At 37.8% G+C, this 25,915-nt stretch overlaps 2 protein-coding genes and 1 non-coding gene across 8 annotated transcripts; all 3 read right to left on the bottom strand.

Annotated features, from left to right (window-relative positions):
• Positions 1-383: 383 nt before the first annotated feature.
• TRNAR-CCU (transfer RNA arginine (anticodon CCU)) lies at positions 384-456 on the bottom strand. The gene has a single exon. It is a non-coding gene; the product is annotated as a tRNA-Arg (tRNA).
• A 551-nt stretch (positions 457-1,007) lies between these two features.
• On the bottom strand, positions 1,008-8,967 carry EMB2219 (Mitochondrial transcription termination factor family protein). The gene is made up of 6 exons (XM_008789027.5): positions 6,258-8,967; positions 5,723-6,128; positions 4,500-4,715; positions 4,194-4,301; positions 1,958-2,232; positions 1,008-1,361 (listed from the first exon to the last, which is right to left on the bottom strand). The coding sequence occupies exons 1-6, from the start codon at positions 6,980-6,982 to the stop codon at positions 1,139-1,141; spliced, it is 1,953 nt and encodes a 650-aa protein (XP_008787249.3). The 5' UTR covers positions 6,983-8,967; the 3' UTR covers positions 1,008-1,138.
• A 153-nt stretch (positions 8,968-9,120) lies between these two features.
• On the bottom strand, positions 9,121-25,902 carry LOC103705358 (FAD/NAD(P)-binding oxidoreductase family protein). 6 transcript variants are annotated; one of them, XR_016396370.1, is made up of 17 exons: positions 25,429-25,902; positions 25,195-25,356; positions 22,895-23,074; positions 22,625-22,682; positions 22,362-22,412; positions 21,010-21,092; positions 15,202-15,289; positions 14,831-14,875; positions 14,675-14,749; positions 14,473-14,541; positions 12,838-12,953; positions 11,423-11,535; positions 10,547-10,621; positions 10,104-10,224; positions 9,913-9,979; positions 9,572-9,741; positions 9,121-9,470 (listed from the first exon to the last, which is right to left on the bottom strand). XR_016396370.1 is itself a non-coding variant. In XM_089925253.1 (17 exons), exons 1-16 carry the CDS (start codon positions 25,701-25,703, stop codon positions 9,615-9,617), a joined length of 1,710 nt encoding a protein of 569 aa, XP_089781379.1. In that variant the 5' UTR covers positions 25,704-25,902; the 3' UTR covers positions 9,409-9,470; positions 9,572-9,614. The 6 variants fall into 6 exon arrangements, 3 of the variants coding, with proteins under 3 accessions (XP_089781379.1, XP_038971634.2, XP_088560173.2); XM_089925253.1 differs by having other exon boundaries at positions 9,409-9,470; positions 10,547-10,626; XR_016396369.1 differs by having other exon boundaries at positions 9,121-9,741.
• Positions 25,903-25,915: the final 13 nt, after the last annotated feature.

Raw genomic sequence — 25,915 nt, 5'->3', positions numbered from 1 at the left:
TTTTGCCTTCAAACTGCTGACTCCTCCCAGCCGCATGAGAAGGATGCCGACTGGTTTTTGTGTAAAGTTCATTTTAACTAAATATTAATCATGGCAAAAATTGTGAAATTTTTTGCAATATTGTTTAGTTGAGAATTGAAATTAGAAAATGTCCCGTGCGTTCTACTTTTGTTACATCGTATCAGTCATTGAGAAATATTCTAAGGTGCTGTAGTCTATCAAATGTGGAAGATCTTGAGTAATATTTCTCATAATGCATAATTTTAAACTCGTTATATTGCAGCTCGTTTTGGTCTAATCTATCAATTTTATATAAAAAAAATCTATAACGCAAATACATCATCCTAATAGAAACATTTAAAAAAACTTAAATCTAACAATTTCGCGCCAGGTAGGGGTCGAACCTACGACTTTCTGCTTAGGAAACAGACGCTCTATCCACTGAGCTACAGGCGCGCTTGGATGCTGTAAAATATTCAAATAATATGAGAACTGTGATCCCGCGATTAAATTGTTCTACATAACAACTCGTGCTGGCCCTAACCAAGAGAAATAAGTAACTTGCATTAGCTTTTTTTTACTGCATTTTTTTTGGCTTATACAATCAATCTGCACGAGGAATTTGAGAGTAGAATCTACGGTTTGCACGCTTCTAAAGAAACAATATATGGCACTTGATCGTTTGAAACACCGTACTTGTAAGTATGTGCACGGTATCAAACAAGAACCACGCACACAGAAGTTGCAGCAGTATCAACAGAAATATCGAGAGATCGTGTCGAAAGAATAATTTGCAAAAAAAAGTGCTTATAAAAAAGATAAATTAAGGAGATTAACTTCGCGTTGGTATATTTGAAATAATCAAATTGGATTATTGGAGCATCTGAAACGGGCAAAAAAAAAAGCTTTTCAATACCTAAACTTGGAGAATGGACCAATATGCCTTTCAAAATCTGATACAGGTAAAACGAAATTTAAAAGGAAAAAAATCTGGCTGCCATGAGATATGATGCAGAATTATCAAGATCAACTAATTAAAATATGAGAATAAATACATTACTTTCTTTAACATTTACAAGTAGGACTGTCAGACAGCCATAAGTTCTCTCTCTCCCTCCCCCCCAAATCCCTGGGAAATTTAGGATGCTACTGGAGCCACATCAGTTGAGTCAGAATCAGGAAGTTCAGCATATGTGCCAGCAGATTCAAATCTTTTTCGTTTCTCAATAGCAGCCTGGACCCTTCGATTGAATTCTTCATCGGAGCCTGCCAACATGTACCGCAGCTTAAAATTTATCCTGTGTTCCACCAAAATCTTGTGCCTCGGAACTATCCTTCCATCTAGTGAATAACTAAAGAACCTGCAGGGTTATATATTATTAATATATTAAATTCTGATGAAAGTACAAGCAGCAAATAACACAAAGAAACTTGAAGGCACTAGGCACCATAGGGCCTCACAGATTATGATACTTTGAAATGGAGAATAGCTTTAATAAGGGCCACTTGGTGAGAAATATTCAAAGACTGCTGAATTTTTAGATGCCTACATGAACCATACTAACCAAGAAAGGAATGGTTATGTAGTGAGAAGCAGCAATAGACTCCAAAGTTTATCTATCTCGAGTGAGAGAGGCAATTCAACAAGTGTTGAGCAGGATTCTGAAGCCCCCAGGCCCTACGTCCATGTCAGACTACTGTTATATCCTAGTTAACATATAATGGTACCAAAATAATTTTCGATAGCTTGTCCCTTTTTCCATCTTTTAGATTACTGTCAACTGCCCATAAGAAATTTCTTTCACCAGGATGCCAGGTGCTTAGGTATATAATGACGGACCAAGGAAACAAACCTATAACAGATGAAATGCTTATTCCCATGCAAGAAGCAAAGCTGAACACTTCACAGACGATCGTAACAAGAAAGAGAATAATAGAGTAGGTCTACAAGACTTACCTAGGAAATTCAATGAGATCCTGCAATGGACGGACCATAATTCGTCTCAAGTACTTATATTTAGGGCGAAGAACATCCAAATTGTATCTGAGCAGCATTGGAAAGTCAGCAATCATCACGCCTAGTGACTGAAGGCGTATGCCCAATGACAGGAAGTACTTAACATTAATGTCTAGCTTCTGTATAATATGGCAGCCCACAAGCTGGGGATCCAAGGCAATCACCTTTCCGATATCCTTTTGAGTGACTCCAGCTTTTGTCATCAAGAAAATGACCTGCACACATTGTACCAAGCTTGAAACAAAAGAATGTACAGGAATCAAGAAACGACTAAGTGACAGAAGTGCAGAAGCATCAAATATAAAAGCTAAAATTGCATAAAAAGATTGTGTACGATAATTTGAGACTGTAATTTGTTATTGCAACCTGTTTTAATTGTTAAATATAATATATATTTTTAACGAGATATAGAATAAACAGCAGCAATAAAGCCAAGTAATTTTAAGCCAAGCACTTTTCAGATGAGAACAAATCACTGCAACTTTTAATAGCCCACTCTGAATGGTTATGGCTGCCTGACAATGTTCATTGGTAATTAATTTAGCATGTAATGAGTAGTGATAAAACTAAAATCTGATTTGGGGCTATGATAGCAAAGAATGTTTTCTCGATTACAGTAGTGACTTGCAGCTGGAAACACATCACTGAATAGAGAAACAAGACCTTACATCTAGAGTCCAAACCTTGTGATAATACAATTGTTTCCTATAAATCAACTCATAATGAAACAGGTACAGTTTGCAGCATAGGAAATACAGCACAACACATAAGGTGTCAACCTACTTATTGAATAATGAATTTATGAAACAATTCGATTTTCTTCTATTCAATTGTATTGGCAAAAATTTGCTAAAAGATATGGTATCACCATTTTTGTATGTAGTGGAGCCATTGAATTTAAAAGGAATTATATCTTAAATGATCATTGGGGCAGATATAGCAGCAAAAATTTCCATTTTCCAGTTTAGCTTATCAAACAAAACCCACAGCACCAATTGATAACCACACCAGATGTCGGAAATGCTTCCAAAGAAGAATAACATACTTAAATAAATCTTAAATGTTCTGAAGACCTCCAAAAGATTATAGTTTACAGAAAAAGAAACCTGATTCTGGACTTATTTTTTTGATTTTTAAGGAAAAGGTAATTAAGGAGTCTGCTTTGATCTCTTTTAAGATTTGAAGCCACATCTTGTCGCAACAAACAATTCATGGCCCCCACTATCAACGAAACTAGTGGAATGCCATTGATCAGAAGTCTATTTTACAGAAAAAGATTCTGAAAATCTTCCCCCCCCCCTCCATGCTACCTATAAATATAATAGATATGTCCTCTGCACTTCAAAAGGAAGATAGGCAGGTATCCTAACACTGTATTTGTGATTTAAACTATGACTAAATTGGTCATTTCTTAATTTAGGGACTTCATGGCTCCCAACTTTTCTTGAAATTATTTAAAAAAAAATACGGCACATGAAAACTATTAAATGAAAGATGACCTAACAATTAAGCAAATAATGTGAAGAATTTAAACAATCAGGTGTTAATAAATCTAAGGCCCTTTCCACATTTAATCACAATAAGAAAGCGCTCAACTAAAAATAGCACACTAGGAAGTTTCAGAGTATGTAGTGCTGGCCTATGTTTATTTTAATGTATAAAATCCCCTTTTGCTCCTTTTAGATAGCTGCATCTTATGAATAATAGATTGTCGATATGGGCCATCCAGTAAAATAGTCCTTGGATACTTCTTCCACCAGCCCTTTCCTAAGAGAAATCTTAGGGGTCCCATGCTGGCAGTAGTGTATTGGGATCAATACCAACAAATATTAATTGGAATTTTATGCACAACAAAAGTCAAGTGCTGCTCTTAAGTATATTCTGCCAATGTCATACTTAACATACTTCTGTAATACTTATCACCGTTGATTTTGGAGAGTCAACCATTGTCAATCTATCATATTAAAAGTCTGATTCAAATGTATGCGCAGTCATTACAATTGACGTATCAAGGCAAACAAAAGTTTACAAACTGTTGATTGATTGTTTCACTATTGATAGGCGAAATCCTATAAATAGCAAAACAGATTCAAGCCACCAAAATGCTAAGCAAAGCAATAATGCGTTTCCATAAATATTTAATCAATAAATGGGAATTTAAACAAAAAGGACAAACCACGGGGCGTATTTTCTTGTACAGGCTATACGTTAATATGGGTGGGAACTTGACAAGGACTCCACCAATGGCTTCACTTTTGATGCCTATATCCTGCAGAAATCGTACCTGAACATCCGGAGAAACAAAAAAGCTACCGCACATCAGCACAAACATAAGGGTATTATACAGCTAAAGATACACAGCATGCATCATTTCAAGGATAGCCCCTTCGTGCAACAGACTTGTAACAGAAATGAGGAGAACAATTATCATATAGCTTCAAACAATATACCATAAACAACAACATATGGCAAAGATCCATACCTTTGGCGCAATGGTTGTCTCCAAGTCAACACAGAAAATCATAGGTTTAATCATTAGCATTCTCCTCATACCATCACGACGAACACCAAGATAATACAGATACTTTACAAGGGGTTTCCACCTTTCCTCAATGCTGCAACCCATTAGTTGTGGCTTGAAGGCCAACAACCGTCCAACATCCTCAGTACTCAAGCCAAACTCCTTAAGGTATTGGACCTGGAACAGCAGCAGGTCAATATTTACTTGTCAATACTAGCATCAAGCAAGATAACAAAAAATTGTTGTAAGATCACAATATTATGAAAGTTCTAGGTCTTTTTGACTTGTCAATGATGGCATTAAGCAAGACAACAAAAATTTGTAGGAAGATTCCTCTGATATTATAAGTGCATGTCACATTCAAAAAGTAAACCACAAAAAGAAGTAATAACCACCAGAACCACAGTGAGCCAGACAAAATGAACTCATTAAGCAGGTTAATAATATACACAATTGCCAATTTTATTTGGCTCCTCAGACATAGCGCTATCATATGACACATGCACATATAGTTTTTACTATGAAGAACAACTAGATACAACCTACAGGTCGATCATGTAACAGTATACAATTGTGAAACTTTCAAATCAACCAGAGATTTCTCTTACCAATAACATGTATAGAAAGACTTAAAAAATGAACAAACAACCTAGGTTATGTGGTTTTGCTTGTGGTACTCAAACAGATTACAATTGGCTCGCTTAAAATAATTTAAACATATTCCTTTAAATAAAGAAATAAGAGAATGCACTATGAATTAGATTCAGATGCACCATGCAAGCATTATATTGAGGTTGAAAAGAATGGATTTAGGACTTGTGCATGCTTCTCTGTGTTGTTATAATATGTACCATGCCTGTAGAGGAGCAGCATATGACATGGCTGCATGCCAGTGCTTGGTACACCAAGGCATCTGGGAGTGCCAGTGTGTGCCAAGTACAGAACGGACTGCACGACACCGAAATGCAGTACACAAAGCCTTGAATAGAAAGAAAAAGGTAGCTCTTTGAACGTACGTGGTATTGACAATCTAAGAAAGAAATCATAACATTATCTCACAGAAAATCACCCAAGACAATGGGAAACAGCAATGATAAAAACTACAATTACCTACAGCTAGGTTTCAGGAGTAATATATCAAAATTAATAAACAACAACCAAGAATACTCACGCATCTCAAACACCTTACTGTTCATATCTTCCAGGCTGTAGAACCCAAGCACTCTTGGATAATCGAAGACCATCGTACCAAAGTCATTCTCACTCATTCCCATGTCCAGATAAAACTTCACTCGGCATTTCAATTCCTCCATACTTAAAGCCAACACCTGGGGGCATCGGGTAACGACAAAACCCAACCAATCCCTCCTCACCTCATTTCTCTCTAGATAGTTGGCAATCTCATCCAGCATGTCTAAACTGCGGTTGAAAATGGGGCCTGCCTTTACAAGCACAACCCCGAGATACTTCCCCTTCACATGAATCGACTTCAACCATTCACATAGACGCCTCACTGGCGAGAGATCACCAGAACACATGCAAATTACCTTCCCAATTTGTGGATACGTCATTGAATTGTGTTTCAACCACCTAAAACATATAAAACCAAATCAAATTTCAAGCTTTGAAAGAAAAATAGCAAAAACAAAAAGAAAATCTTTTTTTCCCCAAAAGAGAAACAGGAGAGAAATGATGGAAAGCTCAAAAAAAGAAGATTACTTGACTAGAGGGACCACGCCAGAGCACTGGATGTAGCTCTTCGCCCGAGCATTGAAAGAGAGATGCGAGAATTCCGCAACCCCTTTCATCGCCGCCGCCTCGATCACGACCCGATCAACGAAATCCAGCATTTTGGAGACAAGGTTGGCGGAGTATCTAATGCTGAGCCTCCCTGCTTGCAAGGCATCTTTCAAGATCTCGGCTGCGACCCCTCGGCGGACCTCGAGGGCCCGCTTGAGGACCCGATCATCAGTGCCGACCAGACGGCGGAAGTCAGGGGGAGGCTCGATCTGCTCGGCCTTGGGGAAATCAATGGAGCCGGGGAATCTGGGGACCCTCCTCGTGGTAAGGGATACCTCGTCGACGATTCTCTTCCTCTGGAGCTCCTCTTCTTGCTCTTCGTCGTCAAGGACTGGGTCATATTGGGTTTGCTCGGGTTGGGACTGGAAGTGGCGGAGAAGGAGAGAGGTGGAGCGGGCATTCTGCCGACGGGGGAGGTGAGAGGAGTCGATTTGGGATTTGAATTCTTCTAGAGATGGGTCTATGGATTGGTTACTGGAATCGAAGGCGAGAAAGGAGGAGGAGAGGAGGGGTTTGCGGGAGAGGAGAAAAGGGGATGGGAGAGAGAAGGATGGGAAGGAGGGACTGAGGTTAGGATTATTTGGTTTGGGGCGGAGGGAGCCATGGAGGAAAGTGGCCGGGTGGTGGTGGGAGGGGCCGAGCATCGGAAGGGATGACGATGGGTTAACGGGTGTTCGTAAGGAGGCGCGAGGGTATCTTTGTGGATAGTTTTGGTTCGCGGCTATCAATTCGGTAGCAGAATGGTGTTAATTAGGACTCATGAATGAGACTAGCTTTTCTGACCTCCCCGTGTGTGGGTCACCGGATTTTTTTTCCGGTCAGAGACAGCTCATGGCTTTGACAGAAAATGGCGCCCCAGTTGTTCCCACTCGATATAGAGAGACGGTTTGGCAGATCAAGACAGTCCAAAAAGAAATAGGGAGAAGTGAATAGAAATTTAGAGTATATTTGATTAGAAGAAGTTGGACTTTAAAATGGACGGAAAAAAAAAAAAGAAATGAATGACTTCCATTTCAGCTATTTGATTGGAAGAAGTTTCATTTCTATTTTGATTCTAAAAAGATTGAAAATGTCCGAATCTTCAAAAATCTAATCCCTACCCTCTTTTAATCTTCATATCTTAGGCCGATTCTAATTTCAATTTTAATTTTGATTGCGAACTAAACACATCTTTAGAATAAAAATAAATAAAAGGAGAATGGATAAAAATAAATAATCGAAGTTTATGTTGCCTTGGCAAGCCATGCATCTGTGAAGAGATCCTTGCTTGAATTTGTTAGGAGGACTAGTGACTAGTGAGCCTCTATTATTAGGCAATATAAGACTACGATAGTCTCCTCCACCCAATCTCATGGCATCCTCATCACGATTGGCTCCTACTCAAAAGATAAAGCCCATCCATAACTCAGATCCTACTCAATTCTACTAGATCCTCCTTGACGGCTCCTACTCAAAAGATAGAGCCCATCCATGACTCAGATCCTACTCAATCCTACTAGATCCTCCTTGACTCTCTATGAAAGATCCATATAATCGATAAAGGTTGTGATGCATAATAAGCCCGGTACCACTTCGCAAGGACTCACAGCCCAAAAGCTTATGATGTCGGAAGAAGAATCAACCCAAAGTAATAAACTTATGCGGCATCCTTCTTATTAGCCAATATGGAGCTATGACAATATGCAGGCTAGCCTTCTTTGTATTGAAGGGGACTCAGCTATAGATAGGGAACATCCACATGCCTTAGGGACAGATATTATCAAATCTAATTTCACCCCTAGGTGAACGTCCACATGCCTGTGCGAGGCTCCACCCAAGGGAACTAATTTTCATTGGTCAGCCAGTTAGGATATCCAACTTAAGCTGAGAGACGCAACAAACAAGCCCCATGTGCATTTTCACATGAGATTTATAAAAATCTAATACATCTCTACTAATACATAATGAGAACCTTATATATATATATATATATATATATATATATATAATCTTTTCCTACACTAATCTCAAAAAATTTTCAGAAGTTTCCTACACGAAATCTTATGAAAACTTTAGAAGTTTCCTGCACTAATCTGAGGTCTCAATCCTAAAAAGTTGGCATTTAGATCAACCATTTCTTCTCCAATATGGAACGATCACAAGCATGAATCATTTCTCCCATGTGCAATGCACAGGCTAAATACTAGTTTAGTTACAACTAACTACTATTAGTTGTAATTATAATTACATGTAGCATTTATGAACAGCGATTTACGATGTCTGCAAACTGATTTTTTGGGGTAATATGTCTATAAATTTTTAATAGCATATATAATTGCTTCATATTTGATAGCTGTGACTTTGCCCAAACAAACGCCTTTGTTACGGCCTCAATTCTTGTAACTTGCTCTACCGCCGATTTCATCACACAAAAGTTGATAAGATTTGAAGGACTTTCACAGGCTTTGTTACTTCATACCTACCAAACAGCTTAATTGGATTACTCACAACAATTAACCTGTCAATGGCTGATTATATGCATCCAAACAGGCCCTCGCTATAAAATTGATCCAATGCTTTGACGATCAGCATCCTAAGACGATCGCTTTGATCAAATATTTTTTATTGGTTGCTGAAACATTAGCCTCACGCCAAAAAAGAGAGCTAGAAAAGCAGATTTTCTCTGACGAAAATCATATTTTTTTTGGAAATATATTCTGTAGGAAAATATAGAGTATTTTGGAACTAAGCAAACTGAAAAACCAAATTTCCTTTTTCCAATGAAAAGCATAGAACACAGAAGTTTTGCAGGCTATATCCAGTTCATAATCAACTTGATCAATGGTGAGATCTTTTCACAACTAGCATTTTGCAGTGCAAAAATATTACATATGACTAATGGAAGACCAGCGTGTGATTCTGAGGTTCTCCCATTTAGGAGACCAGCGTGTGATCCAGTTTTTGGGTCCATTTAAGGAAATAGGACCGGCATCTAAATTCCCTGCTTGGATTTAAAATCAATATAAATCTGAGGCAACAGGCAGGTTCTAGGGAATAGAAGAATGACAAAACCCCTGGAGAAAAGGATTGGTTTTCTAAGTTAACAAGTATTTTTGGTCTTTTATACGGGGGTGCCCTGATTAGTATTCAATTCTGTGGAGTCTCGAACAAAAAAACTAGTGAGTGAACAAACATGAAACAAGAGTTAATGGGAAACAATGTGACGTAATGGTGAGTATAACAGCCTAAATTACCTACAGTTGGAAGACATTTAAGATTCTTCTTCTCTCATTCCATTTACGACTTTATATCTTGAATGACGACAGAGGCAGCATTACGACCAGGTGCCCCCATTACACCACCTCCAGGGTGTGCACCGCTCCCACACAAATACAGCCCCTTCAGTGGTGTTCTGTAATCCGACCTGTGTGAAAGCAACCGTAAGTGGATCTCATAACCCAGAAGGAAAAAATGAAGGTGGACGGGTGCCTGATAATGAAAGTCTTTGAAACTATACAATATCAAAGTAGGAAATTGCACTAATAGATAGTTGTCTAATCACAGCATATGATGTTATTAACAATCCTGATCATACCATCCCTTGACAGGCCGCAATAAGAAGAGAGAATCCAACCCCATGGCACCATGAAAGATATTCCCTCCTGCATAATTTGTTTGAGTCATAAGATAACTAATATTATTAAATAAGGAAATGTTTTATGGGAATGGTGCTTATAATTTCTAGCACAAGTCATATTAAATGTAAACCGTTTGGTGAAATTTTACCAGTCAGGCCAAACTCCTTTTCGAGATCAGGAGGTGTCAACATGTCATAGCCAACAATCGAAGAGCAAAATCCTGGTGTGTATTCATCGATCAATGAGAAACATCTTTTAGCAAATGATTCCTGAAAATGACATGTTTGTATATTAGTTGAAAATTTGCTTTTCAGCATGCTGATTGATGCAAGACAACATTGAAGTTGCCATCATCTCACCTCCATCAATAGTGTAAAGATGTAAAATAATATCTGGGCTAGTCATACTGTATTGAATAGGATGATATTTATCTTTACTAAAATGTATATCCAAGTTTGGACCAAACAAACTTAACCATGAACTTGTATGATTGAGGTATCAGAAGCTACAATGCTCTCTAGATGCAACAAAAAAACATGCACGATGTCCGCAAAACATGCACAACATATGAGGAATTTCAATCCAACTCACTCGGATATTAGGGTCTTTCCAGCTGCCTTCTGAAAGTTTGTAAGGTGTATATTGGATAAAAAGATTTATCACATGCTGACCTAAAACAAAAGGATGTGTCCTTTATAAATCAAATTAGCATAGAATGGATCGAAAACATTACAAGGGAATATTAATGCCAAAATATGATTAGTTTTGAACTGAATTTATCACAAATAACTCTACACGTTGCTTGACATTCACATTAAAGTGAAGATATACTTTTACCAAGAACAAATCTATGTCGATATTGCATTTCCTGTCAAGGATATCACAACATTCTATATATGTCATAAATGGGTGGATCTCTCCCTCTCTTTCAATCAAAAAAAAAAGAAGAAGAAGAAAATTCTATATATGTCATTTATAAGGTTTGAAATTGAGCAGTTGTTACGCAATAGCAAGAATCATGCATTAAGAGTAAAAGAAGTTTAGATGCACCCATTTCCCTCTGTGATGTTGAATCACCTTAGGTACATGAAGGTTAGATGCCACATAAAGAGTTCTCAACTCCAAATTCTAAGTTATGGTATTTAATCTATTCTCAAACTGGCTGGACCAAAAGTATAGGATGAAAGCATCAGAAGGGAATATTCCCTTCTGATTTTTATATATTGACATAGATAAAATCTAGATATGCTAAATTGGAAATCTTCTATTAAGTTAACTCTTGGATATTTTTATGTAATAAAAGAATATAATGATACTGGAATTCTTCCAGATCACATCTGCATGATAATTGTCTTGATATTACTCACATCAAGTACCTAAACGTCTTGTCGCATAAGCTAAATCTTAAGGTAGGATTGACAAAACAACAAACCCACTATAAAAGCAGCAGACACAAACTTGTCATACCAGGTGGAGAAATGGTTGTGTCCAAAACAGAGGGGATTGTCATTTCAATAATAGGTCTTCTTGATGGTACACCAGTCAAAGCATCTTTGTACGCTAAATCAATTTCTTCCATGCTTAAGAAAAAAGAGTAAATCAAAAGGTCACAAGGTAATCTTAAAACCAATATCTTCCATGCACATATTTTTGAGGAAAATACTGAATATGTTACATCCGAGTTAATAAACAAAATTTTCCACAATAATGACATAATTTATTGTAGCATATGAATAGATTTGTTCAAACTAAAATGCAGAAATGCCAAACATGATCAACCAGCTTAGTGTCGCTCTTTGGAGCTTCTATAGCATGCACAATGCACATGTTTTTGTGATCCTTTAATAATTAACAGTGGAAAAAGATTCCTATAGAAAAACATACATCAACAAAAGATTCCTAAAGAAAAACATACATCGACAAAAGATTTAGCTTTTGCTGGTAAGGTTCTAAATATCGTCTGACGGGCCATCCTAGTTTTTCCGTGAAATAGGGCACCCTGTGTATTGACACTCAGGACAATGGATGTCCCATCTCGTTTTGGTCCATTTCCCATATCATCCCGTTTAGGCATTTGGGATGGGATGCCGCACCATACCTCTGGTATTTAAAACCATGCTTGCTGGAAGAAATGATGAATCCAGGTGACTTAAATAGGTAGCATCATGCTTGATAGTTATGCTTATGGTTATGATTGTATATGGATTACTAAAACGAGAATTCACATTAAGAATAAAAAATTAAGAGAAAAATTTACGAGTTCTAACAGCTGATAACAGAACTAAATGAAGAATTGAATGACAATCGATCATGTTTTTTAGTGCCTTCAAGTTACTGCAGTACCTAGTATCAGTGAGAGAAAAATATGGCAGCCTATATCCAACAAGACTGATGCTCAGTTGTTAGTAAATTAATAGAGGTAAAAAATCTTCCAGTTGACAGATATTGACCATAAGGCATCAGATTTTCATCTGCGGTAACTGAAGAATTAGCAGAAAAAGTAAGATATATTTCGGTCTATGTACCAGAGTAAAAACTTGAAAAAGGAATTAAAATTAGCAAATGCTCTGTTAGAAGGGTTCACTTCCTAACCACTTTACCAATCTCATATCCATATACCTGCATACCCAAGACAATCATCAGCAGACATCAGACCAGATTCTTTAGTATCAGGTATTATACATTTAAGCTTTTGCCATTAAAGGACGAAAATAACAGTGCATTAAGCAAGCATATTTACTAAAATAAGTATCAAGTACTTGGACTTACAGAGATGCAGATTCTCTATAAGAAGAACTGGATGAAGATATGAAACAAGTTGTAGAGTACAATTCATCGACAGTCAAACAGTAAATCTGAAAACTTTCATACTTTGAGCATACCTTTCAGATCCAATGTGTATGGTGCCAATATGTTGAGGACCTGCCACCCGAAGATTAGGCTTGCAACACTGAAACTGTGGCAACTTATCAACAGCCAGGTTTATTTTTGTCGTTCCCTGTCCATTAATAGTCACTGGAATTTAAGTTTGTCATCCAAACTTGGGGAAGAATTACATGTAATCATTGATGGAGTGTGACACAACCTAGGGCCAGGATTGCAAAAACTGCAAGTTATGAAAACTAAGATGAAAGTCTAATGAAAGAAGGTAAAGTAGTTGTAGTAAAAGCACAAGACCCATGAGTTTCTACTTGTGGCTGATGTACACTGAGGTTCAATTTTAGGCTCTTGATTGTTTTAAACTTTAAATATAAAATATACTTGGTTTCCGACAAGAGACCCATTATCTATGTCACATGCAGATGTGAAATACTAAGAGGTTAAAACTTTGAGAAATGTGAAGGGCAAAATAATCAAACAAAGTCTTGGGAAGCCTAAATCTGAATTTTAATTTAAAAAAGAAGGATGAGTAATACAAATGAAATGGTGTGAACAGTATGGATGGCCAATAAATAGCAAACTAACTATTGCTGTATCAAGAATCCGTTAGCAGAAAAATGGACAAGACAAGAAATTCTATAGAATCAAAATTTGGTGAAGGAAACAGGGAATTGGAGATATGCTTCGAGAGATTTGTGTAAAAGGGCCTTATGCAGTAAACATGGAAAGATGAGATGTGTTCATCCAAATAGCACTAGGAAAAAAAAATATGAAACTCAATTTAAGGTTATATGGATGTGCATGTTTCAAAATTAAAGAGGGACAAATTTATTAAATGATCATAAAAGAAAAAAATCCCATGAATAAATTGACGGAAGTTGTGAGAAAGGACTTGAAATGCTTGAATCAACTTATATAACCATTACAAGAAACAAATGGCAAAGGATTGACACACTATCCCAAACAAAAGAGCTAAGGCTTATTGTGGGTACGGAATGCCAATTTATAATGTATTAAATGGTTGCTGGTTGTGCAACAAAAGTCACCTCAGCAAGTATAGCATCTTAAATTTGTGCGGAATTGTACAAAGAGTAGAGAGAGAGAGATCATTAGTGAACCTGTCTTGAAGATCCAAAGAAGGATTTTAAATAAATACATTAGGAGGATGTACAGATTAGGAATCAAAGCAAGGTGGTGCCCATATACCATATTGCAGAAGGGTATTTTGTTTAAATGCAACAAAAAACACATATTCACCTTATTTCGTGACACACAATCCTTCTTTTTTTTTCTCTCCATAACTGCATCAGTTTCCTAAAGCTGATATGTTGCATCATTTTAGTTCAAACAGAGAAGGCCGTAGTTAGATATATCAAATTGTTCGATTTGAGAAAATAAGGCTACAGGCAGATCTAAGGACACTTATACATGCTACATGAATATTCCATTTCTTGGAATGTTACTAATTCCACTAGGACAGAAAATAATGAAGTAATTACTTCAATATGAAGATAAATTATCCAGCAAATACTTAAGAATTTTTGGATAAGTTCATAAAAAAGTAAAAAGAATTGTTATCATATCATTGCGTTAGAGCATTTAAAAGTTAGCGATAACATTATACAGGAGGACCTTACTGAGCTGTAGTCAGAGTTCTTTATAACACAAACAAAATCTTCAGGAAGGGCATTAGGAGGCACTAATTCCTGCATTAGAAAAGATACAATGTAAATTCACTTGGCGATGCCATGTTGACTATTTCAACAATACATTTGCACCTTAAGCATCACATCAGGTATGGCTTTGCAGAAAACGTCATAATCAGCACATGAAATATACCACAAAAGTCCGATAGGGGGTTGCATTTGATAGAACAACTGATGAATGCACCTCGGTACCATCTACCAGTGCTACCTGGGTAATTGCATCAGGTGCACTAAGGTTACAATGGTTTAATCAAATCCATTTACAAGGATCCAATAAGATAGGACTCACCCCTGTTACTGCTCCACTGTTCTCATTGATTATTATTTGAGCAACCTAATCAACAACATTGGAATATTTAATATAATAAGAAATTGAAAAAGCTGCACCAATAGTACATTAACAGAACAAGAACAGGTTTTTAATACACATATTACAAAAGAAAGCCATGATGAACAACTATGCCATTTTATGTTTCACTGATGAGACTAAACATCAAATAATTACATAATGGATCTAAAGATGACCATATATCATGCAGTAAGTTCAATGGCACTAAGAGCACAAAATTTTGAAGGGAAAGATATTAACAACATAAAACCTCTAGGTTACTTCTACAGGAAGCATAACAGAAAGGATATCAATGGTCAACGGAAGTATACCTCTGCATCTGTTACAACATGAGCCCCAGCTTCACGCGCTGCATTACTTAGAGCCAGCGACACTGAGCCCATTCCACCTTCAACATACCTACAGCATGCCCATTTTTCAAAACATATTTCCTTTACCCTTGATATAGTATAACTTTTGTTGGTTATGTGTGTGTGCTTTTCCTTTTACTGCCCATGCATTATGTGAAAGATCACTTCCACAATACACTATATGACAAAAAAAAATAAAGCATCATTGTAACGCCCGACAGATTGTGTGATACCATAAACTTGTTCCTTTATCACGTATGAGGCACAAGGCCACCAACTGTTAGCTCAGTTGATTGGCACCTGTCTCCTAAGGGCTTGCCCTTGGAGGAGGTCCGGGACTCAAATCCTGGGTATTCCTCCAAAAACATATGAGTCACAAGGATCAACCAGTTGATCTCCACGAGCTGTTGATAGGTAAACTGATTATCTTTACCAAGTTTCACGTGTAGCATATCACATGTGGGAATTTTGATCTGACCCACTAAGCCAACCAATTGCAACAAAATTTAGTCGGGTTTGGATCAAGAAAAATTCACATTGGATCAGATCCAGATAAGGATTTTCAACACAAAATCATATCGGCTAGACTCAGGTCAAAGACCATTTTGGGCCATTAAGGTATCAGTTTAATGGTTGTCAAATTCCATGCTTGCTCATTTATGTTTATCAGCTTTAGCAGTTGATTTTCAGGCCAGTCAAACAGCCCAGATTCTGATGGGAAGAATTTAATATTGACGATATATAACTCCAATGGCCACAATAAATTTTAACGATATTATGTTTATTAAAACTTCTCTAGGTAATCCACAACAAGCCACTAGCTTACATCTCTATCACAAATGACTCTCTCTCTGTCTCTCTCTCTCTCTCTGCCACATATGCATGTATGCACATGCACAGACACCTTAGAAAGCCATGTATTCCTAAGTCTCCAATATTCTAGGAACTATGATATCCAAAATGCAAACTATTTAAGAATTCAAGTAATTACTATATTATTTGGATTCTAAATATAGTACTATTTCAATTTGTTAATGATCTGACATAATATCTGGGTTCTTAGATGTCAGTCATATTTAGAATAAGACTGACTTTGCATACAGAGACATATATGTATATGAATGTATATATTTTAATACTGAACGAAGCTGATGTGGGTGGGATTAAGTTGCTGGTCAAGATTTATAGTTTGTGGATCAATTCTGATGGCTTGTGGGACAGGTCAATCAGGTGAGGTTGTGTAAACGAGTTTAACCTACTAGCAGGTCAGATTCAGGTCTGAGTCAAGCCTAAAGCTGTTAGAATGAGATGCTGACCACTACCACCCCTATATTATGTCAGTTTATTAATTGTCTAAAGCTAACAAACTGATATAGAAAGAAGCTGATGTGGGTGGGTTAAGTTGTAGGTCAAGATTAATAGTTTGTGGAACAAGTCAATTAGGTGAGTTGTGTAAAAGAGTTTAACCTACTAGTTGGTCAGGTTCAGTTCCCAGCCAAGCCTATAGTTGTTAGGATGAGATGCTGACCACTACCACCACTATAGTATGTCAGGTAGTTAATTGTCGAAAGCTAACAAACTGATTGTTTGTTGCTGTGGCTGTTTTTTTTGTTGTTGTTGCTGCTGCTGCTGCTGCTGCTGTTTTGTGTTTGTACAATCCATCAAACTATACCATCTGACTCATAATTACTAAATTCAAGCTTATCATGAAACAACATGGAATCAAGCAGAACAAGTGGATTCTATAAACTGCATAAATTTAACTCGATGCACTAATAAATGAAAAAAGAACAATTCCTTCAACTTCTCAACTTAACGCAAATCACACTGTACAAGTGCCCATCCCAATCTGGCAGGACTTATCCGGTCAATTTTCAGAACTAGCAACTGATAAAAGAAGTTTAGTGTCCATAAAATAAAGTTGGCCGAAGTTTGCTTGTCAACGTCACAAAGTACCATTAGGAGAAAACACTTGTTGAAATTTAACTACCTATAATAAGTCCTACAAGAAAAAACACCAAAAACTGTAAAGGTCTGTATCATCCCCCTAAGCTCGTCTAAGATTTAAGATATCTTCTCTGATCATTTGCATTGTTGGGCCTCCTCATATTTGGCATATTATTCGTTGGTTACTTTTGCTTTCAGACTTGCATTGATACATGACAAAATCAGATCAGAACCCTTGGCTACATTACTTTAAGATCAATTTCTTGTGCCCGGCCACTTTCACTTCATGCACATAACCCTTTTCCATTTTGATTTATCCTGAAATCATTTTGAGAATCTAGCTTTGAGAACCATTCGCTATTTCTGCCATGTGAAGTCTTCATTGATATTTGACCTCCACTTCATATTATTAGCACTAATAGTCAATGGTTTCCAGATCATTCTAAGTAACCACTATATACTACATGTCATCTTGTTACTATTAATCTACTTTGCCCGACTCATTAGCCTCCAACTTAACCATTTTGTCATTATTGGTTCTTATCTTTGCATCTTCTGTTAGTTGTTAGCATTGTCCATTTGGACACCCTTCCTAGGCCAAACCCCACTTCCTTCAACTTCTAAGGCCCTGTTTGGGGGAGCTGTTGGCAGTAGAGCTGTTGGAAGTAGAGCTGTTGGAAGTAGAGCTGTCTGAAGTAGAGCTGTTATAAAAAGCTGTTTGCTGTTTGGTAACTACATTCGTAAAGTGCTGTGGTATTTTGTTTTGTGTTTGGTAAATAAACTAGGAAAGTACTTTTGTATGACAAAATTACCATAAAGGACATTGCATAGTATTATACAACAGAATATAATAAAACATAACATATATTAATACATAAATATACGATATAGTATAATATTTTTGTAATATAAAATAATATTATTATAATATAGCATAATAGTAATATAATTATTAGAGTAAATTAATATTTGGTAATATAACATAATATTAAATTATTTAACATAACATATTAATATATTATGATATAATGTAATATATATTATATTTATAGTATAATACAATAATAAAGACATAAAATATTATAATTATTAGTATAAATTAATTTCTCATAATATCATATAATATTAAATTATTTAAAATAACATATTAATGTATTATAATGTAATGTAATATAATATAATATTTATAGTATAATACAATAATAAAGGTATAAAATATTATAATTATTAGTGTAAATAATTAATAATGTTGAAATATATTTATTTATTATCTTATTTATTCATTCATTCATTTATATAAATATTTATTTATTTTATTTTTTAAATTTTCTTTTCTTTTCTTTTCTTTTTCCTTTTCTTTTCCTTTTCTTTTTTTTTCTTCTCTTCTTCTCCTTCCTTCCTCTCCCCCGTTCTCCTTTCTTCTCCTCCCGCGCGGCCGGCGGCGCCGGAAGGGGGCCAGGCCGCCGCGGCCGCGGGAGGGGGCCGGGCCGGGGCCGGCGGCCGGCGGCGGCCGCGGGAGGGGGCCGGGTCGTGGCCGGCGGCGGCCACGGCGGGCCCCCTGGGAAGTGCTCTCCCGCGAGGCCGACAGCGCCGGGCCGGGCCGTGGCAGACGCGAGAGGGGGGCGGGTCGTGACCGCCGGCGGCCGCAGGAAGGGGGAGAGGGAGGGGGTGCGACGGCGGGGCCTCGCAGACGCGGGAGGGGGGCCGTGGGACCTCCTTCTTCTTCGGAACCGTCCCTTTCCGTGACGGGGACATCATCGTCGGCGGCGGCCGCGGGAAGGGGAAGACCACCTGTCTTCCTCTTCTTCGGCACCTCCCCACCATGGGGGCGGGGGAGAGGGAGGGGGTGCGACGGCGGGGCCTCGCAGACGCGGGAGGGGGGCCGTGGGACCTCCTTCTTCGGCACCGTCCCTTTCCGTGACGGGGATATCATCGCCGGCGGCGGCCGCGGGAAGGGGAAGACCACCTGTCTTCCTCTTCTTCGGCACCTCCCCACCATGGGGGCGGGGGAGAGGGAGGGGGTGCGACGGCGGGGCAGAGGGAGAGGGTGCGGCGGCGGGGGAGAGGGAATGGGGTTGGGTGGGAGAGGAAGAGACCGTGAGAATGTGAGAGAGAGGTTTTTGGGAGGAAATTTTTTTTTTAAATGGGGGTATTTTGGTCAAAAATACAGCTTTCCGAAAAAGCTGAAAACAGCATTTTCGGAAAGCTCCAAATTGGAGCTTCCCCCCAAAAGCTGTTTTCAGCTTCCCGCAAAAGCTGAAACAGCTTTTCAGAAAATTTACCAAACACCATTTTTTAGCTAAAAGTACTTTTGGAGAGCCAGAAAGTGCTTTTTGGCCCTCCAAAAGCTCCCCCAAACAGGGCCTAAGTGCCTGCCAGTCTCTCCAGCTACAGCTCCTTCATCATAAATCATGCACCGAACGACTCTTTCCAACAGCTTTCTTAGCTTGCTCATGGACCCACCTTGTCACCAGCACTTCATATTTATCTATAGTTACTTCACATGCTCATGACCGCTCTTCAATAGTCAGTTCAGCTCACCAATTGCATCATGCAACTTAGATACTACATCATCAGCATAATAACACCCGTCCTGCAGCATAAGTCTAAATTCGAGATGCCCCTCATGATTGATTTATCCTATATTTTAAAAACTCAAAGTATATGTAGGGCTAGAAATGGGCTTGGGCCGGCCCGAGGCCCATCGGACCAGGCCAACTTTGGGTCGAACTACGGGCTAAGCCCGAATGAGTTCAAACTAGATTTGGGCTTAAATGTAAAGCCTGTTTGTTTTTGTGTGCCAGGCTCGGTATGTCATTGGCCCGGCCTGGGCCCAGCCCGAGCTCGAGCCTGAGCCCAAACAAGGCCCAAAACAGAGTCTAAATTCAAGCCTGAATCCATTTGTTTTTATATGTTATTATTTGGAGAGAATTATAAGGAAGTAAAGGACAAATTAGAATGTGTTTAGCCAAGAATGATGTATCATGTGTTTGATAGGAGACAACCCACTTTTTGGCTAGCCTATTTAGTTGTGAAGCAACAATATAAAATATTAAACTTCAATTGGGTTCGAGCCAGACCTATTTTTGGCCGAAATGGATAATTCGGACTAGCCCAATAGAGTTCCGGTCAGGCTCAGGCCTTAATTATCCAAATATTTTCGAGCTCAAGCCTGACCCGAAGCCTAAAAAAAATTTCGGACTAGGTTCGGGTAGGGGCATGGCCCGGCCCACTTCCAGTCCTAAGTGTATATCATAACTTAAAACCAAGATTCGCAATCTCGATAATGCATGTTGTACCAGTACCATCTTGGTATAGCATCAATACACCTACTTGATACATCCCCCGTATTGCATGCCAGTCTAGTGCTAGTATGGTACAGTATGCCTAGTACGTCACCAATACGAAATAGTATGGCTTACCATGCTTAAAACTTATGAAAGAAAAGTGGGCTACAAAATTCTACAACATGGTTTCTTATCAATGTAATGCATTCAGCTGTGTGAGATCTGTTGTATGTAACTCATGTATATGTGGTGCTCCAACAACTCCGAATGTGTGAAACTTATATCGTTATATGTATTTGGGTTGATAAATAGTAGATGAATTAGTACAATGACTTCTATCCTCATGTCACCTCACATCTTACATAACAAATGTTAATATAATACAAAGGCATAGGTGAATTAGAGGAAGTTGTATTTTTTCCATTTTAAGATATAGTAGAAAATTTGAATATTATTCTATATGCGCCAGTTGGGGCTCATGTTCAAAAATACATAAAGTGGACAGCAAAACTGTGACAGCAAGTTAGATGCATACGACCAAACACCACGTTCACCATCAGTGTTGCCCATCACATGATGTAGTAAAACGTATCCTGAGCCTGGTGTGTGGACACTTGCCTGCACAAGTGGTTCATAAGACAAATATTAGTCTCTATGAAGAATATTTATAGTGGAACAATGACACAGCAAAAAATAGCATTTAGAATACTACCAAATTCAGACTGCAAAGATGTTTTTCCATATTTTATACTCAAATAACAAATAATAAACTAAATCTATTTATGTTAAAAAACAGAAGAGCAAATATAATTGGATCTGTAATACTGTCCAAGCCAAAGCCTCTAATTTGGACAAAAATGACTAATTTAATGTAACTTTGCCGACCAGAAGCCTAAACCTGTGACTATGACAGAAAATGCAATGTCTTAAACGGAAATCTATAATCATGGCTCATCTCCAACTTGTCCATACGTGTCAAATCTGATAAGATTAGACATGAATACCAAGTTTCCTGCCCATACAGAATTCAGCTGTGGACATATTTTGTACTAAAATTAGGATGTGCAACCCTATCAATTGTTTTAGCCAAATCATAATCCAAGGATTAGGGTCAAAAACAATTCCATACAAATCAGTAAAAGTCCTTAATGGGAATCACTGAATCAGTCTAAAACTTACCAAACAATCCCAACTAACGACATTAGAATTTTGCCTCTCAGAAATCTTTCCAAACAGCAAAACCTTACTCACATGACCTAGCTTAATTCTTTGGCCCTCTAGTCTCTACCATTGACAACATCACTCTAAAGGCCACTTGTGTCATCAATCATCCTCCATTAACCTTTAGGGGGGAAAAAATCCTGAGTCACAACTTTCAGCCCTTCAGTGTGTAGTACTTCTGACACTAAGTATTTATAGTAATGTGTTCAGAACACAACTTAAAATTCCATTTGGATCACTTAATCAGCTAAGTTCCACTTTCTACTAAATCTGTTAGCAGTGGCCAGTGATGGTACCTGCCAGATTCCTTGATCATGACTTATAACCTATGTCAGTTCAAGGCTGGTTTTCTAAGCTTAAAAACCTGCAAAATATATGCTTTGAGTAAATTAAGTCAACCACTGAATTGTATCTCAACAGAATAACTCAAGATGGGAATTGAGAACAAATCAAATCCAGAATACAGAGAAAATTGCATTCAACAAATTTATATTGTTTCAAATGTCTGAAACTAGAAGTTTGGAGGAAAGGATATCTCTCTAACAAATGGCAATGAGAACACAATATTATTGTCATGTTGTACTCTAACAAAGTGTTAAATTAAATTAATTGAAGAAAATGCATAAAACTTTTAAATGCAAAAGAAATGGCTCAGAGAATAGTTACCATAGACCCTATCACAGCATCTGTAGCCAGTGTTGCCTTTAGCACCTCTGTCTGTGTGAAATAATCAACCAAAAAATATATTAATTAAATAATCGGATCAATTACTGGTAACTTTCTCTATGAATCTATTAGTCGGAGCGAGCCTGCAATTTTTCAAACAATAAACAGGGAGTTTATAGATCATCTGGACAGGGCACTTAAAAGGGTAAATCTGAACAATGAGAATTTTTAGATCACGAACGAAAATGAAGAAAGATGATGACCTCAAACCAGTTATTCAGAACCTTTGATGCTGGTGAAAGTAAAAGATCCATAAAATCCCTGTCAAAAGCGTTATAATAGCATTAAAACATAAATAACACATTATTACAAGTAGAAAAAAATGGGTGAATCTGCAGTTACTGTATAAAACATATTCAACAGATATGCATATTAGCATTCAAAAGTTCTGACCTACCTGGGTCCACATGATTCTATAGACATGCAAATGCATGCAAGTCCCCAAAAGGATAATAAAAAAGACAAACACTTACAGCATGTCCTTTTGTCCCAAGTTAACAACTTGATGGAGACAACGACTCCAAAATGCAGACTTATGTAACTTATCCTTCAACCGACCAAGTAGGGATGGAACATCATGCCTAATTTCTGGTGATGGTGAATCTAAAAGAAAATCCATAAATTCACAGAATTTCTGTAGCTGCTTTTCATATCTGCATTAAAACCATAATTAGTGGAGATTATTCTGAAATCAAATTCATGGAGTTTATTCATACTATCAAACTCCAAATCTGAGAAATAGAGTTTTATCTTAATTCTAGTTAAACAAAGAAATTATCAATGCATACCACTTACTATTGTCCAAAATTCATGAACTAAAACATGAACCAGGAAATATGAGATCTCTAACTTTTGAAGAGAGTATGATTAGAACAAGTAACATACTAATAGAAGATTTAAAAATATAGAAGAAAAATTAAAAGATTATTGCTAAAGCCATCATTCTGATTTGTCTGTGTCTAAGCATATTTATGCACAATTGCTCATCCAACAGATGTTGAGAATGGAAATGGAATATATAGATGACAGTTCCAACATATTGCAAAACCAGGCACTTAGCTGTTTTAGCATCACCTTAAAAGTAAAAGATAAGGCAGGTAACAGGTTTATATGATGATTCATATGTTTAGCACTTAGTAGGCTTAGCATTAATATCAGTATAAAATTTCCTAATTGAATCTGCTCTAGGACACTTCAGATTCACAAAATTTAAAACAAAAGTGAAGCATGGCAAGATATAACTTATGAATGAAGCTATTAATTGATTTATAATGCAGCCTTTTATGATGAATAAGTTAAGGTGTGCAAAAGTGCAAACAGTTATTACTTATTACTATATTCTAACTTACATAAGGCATTAGCCATGGAGATCTAGATGATTCGATCCACAAAAGCAAACCAACTGTAGGATCCATGTAGATGAACATGGTCTAACCCAAAAAATACAATGAAAAACATCATTTGGATACACAGTATATGTATCAAAAACAGACTAGGACCCTCTTATCTGCTCCTCTTTCCACCTAAGCTAATCCTTTGTGTGCATCTTTCTCCACAAAACTTTACCCAGCCTCCCTTCCCTAGTCAATCCTTATCATGAGGAGGACGCCTTGAATTTTATCCTAAACTCTGGACTTGCCCTCATTCATCTTCGACATCTCATATTTGTTCCACCTTGAGGATATTCCATTAGTTGTCACAGTACCTTTCCACCTCAAAAAGTCCCATGAAGTACTACAATTTCAAGGATTGGTGCTCGATGCCTCATTTTTGAAAATCAAAGATACCAGCCACTATGATCCCGGGTTCTAAATGCAGCGACAAGTTTATTAAAGTTAAAATAAGTAACACTTTTAAAATGTTATCAACCATCGCCTTGCATTTAGAGAAGATACATAGATTAAAATTCTAAATAAATTACCTTTAACAATCATAAAAACAAATTGGTCATTTTCTACTGCATGCAAAACAGAACAGTCAAAAACAGAATATAAACATATACGAATGGTTTCCGAATGCTGCATCATATAAAGGGAAGTAGTGTGGGCATGTGTGCAATTTATAAAACAAATATACAAGAAATGAGCTGAGAGGACCTCTCACCTATACCAACATAGAATATTAAATGTCACATTATGCAACTTAATTATGAGAAACTGGAATTGAAAAAAAATTAGCTACCTAATAAGCCTATGGAGAGAAGAGGCATAAGTTTTTTTTAAAATGTAACATGAATTCTCATCTCAGGTAACTTAACAAGATGGTTATAGAACAAAATCTTAGCCTAAAATGTATTTTATAAAAGATAAAATATACTGAGTTCTAAACTGCATACAGCTCTCAAAGAAAACAAGCCAATCAACGAGGATGCATAAAAAGAAATACAAATTAATGGTTTCGGCAGAACATGTTTAGAGAGAATGGAAAATTATTTCCGAAGCAAATTTCTCAAAGTACAATGAAGTTAACGAGTTCATGGGACCAAAACAATGAATAGTAAACCATCCAACTTAATTTAAAAAGATGAGGCATTGGGACCAAAACAGTCGTGCTGTTTATGTTTAAAATGAAGGTCCACTTAATATCCAGTTTTTCCTGAACTAGTACACAAACGCCATCAATCTAAATGACTAGCAGATTGTAGTTGGTGTTTTGCTTAAGGAATAGGACAGTGATTTTCATGTAATTGTATGCGTACATAACTAAAAAGACCTCTCATTCCATCAGATTCGAAGATGAGTCCATCAAGAGAAGTAGTGGAAGGAAGTAGCACCTCGGATAGGTCATGGCGTCCTTCTTCGAGAACTTGGCAATCTCCGAATGGTTCAAATCACCATCAGGACCCAGTAAGAGATAACGCCCATCAAGACAAGGAGTAAACGATGAGGGATTCCTTCGAAGAAGCTTCAGTCCGTGCCTCCCCAACTCGAGCTCTCTAAGCCAATTTAGAATGAGATCAAGAAAGGAGAAAGAAAGTAGAAGGCTAAGGAGAAGGAGGAGTGATTACCGGATCACGGAAGGACGGAGGAGGCTCTGGAGGTAACTACAGCGGGAGAAGCGGAAGCCGGGGACGATCTCCTCGGTAACGGCGGCGCCGCCGACGAGGTGGCGCTTCTCGAGGACAGCGACGGAGAGGCCGGAGCGGGCCAGGTAGGCGGCCGCGGTTAGGCCGTTGTGGCCGCCGCCTACCACCACCGCGTCCCATCTCCTCTTGTTAAGGGAGGCGGCGGCGGAGGACGAGAACCCCCGACGGAATGCCACAGTTTGACTCGCCGGCCACATTACGAGGATCTTTAATACATGAAACGAAAGGAACGGAGAAAAGAGAAGAGCCGGCGGCCGGTGGAGTCCGGAGAGTCGGGAGTTCTTGTCACCGGTGAGCTACAGCGATTTTGGAAGCTAGCGGCGCAGTGGGAAATTAGATAAGCAACAAACCCGAGAGCGAGCATACAAACGGCGCCTGATGAATGCCCATCGGTGAAATACGGTAATAT

This window comes from Phoenix dactylifera, chromosome 9 (assembly GCF_051530095.1).
Source record: "Phoenix dactylifera cultivar Ajwa chromosome 9, Ajwa_hap1_PhDact_Kaust_v1.1, whole genome shotgun sequence".
Lineage (NCBI taxonomy): Eukaryota > Viridiplantae > Streptophyta > Magnoliopsida > Arecales > Arecaceae > Phoenix > Phoenix dactylifera.
Note: the sequence above shows the minus strand (reverse complement) of the source record. Positions and strands in the feature narration are given on the sequence as shown.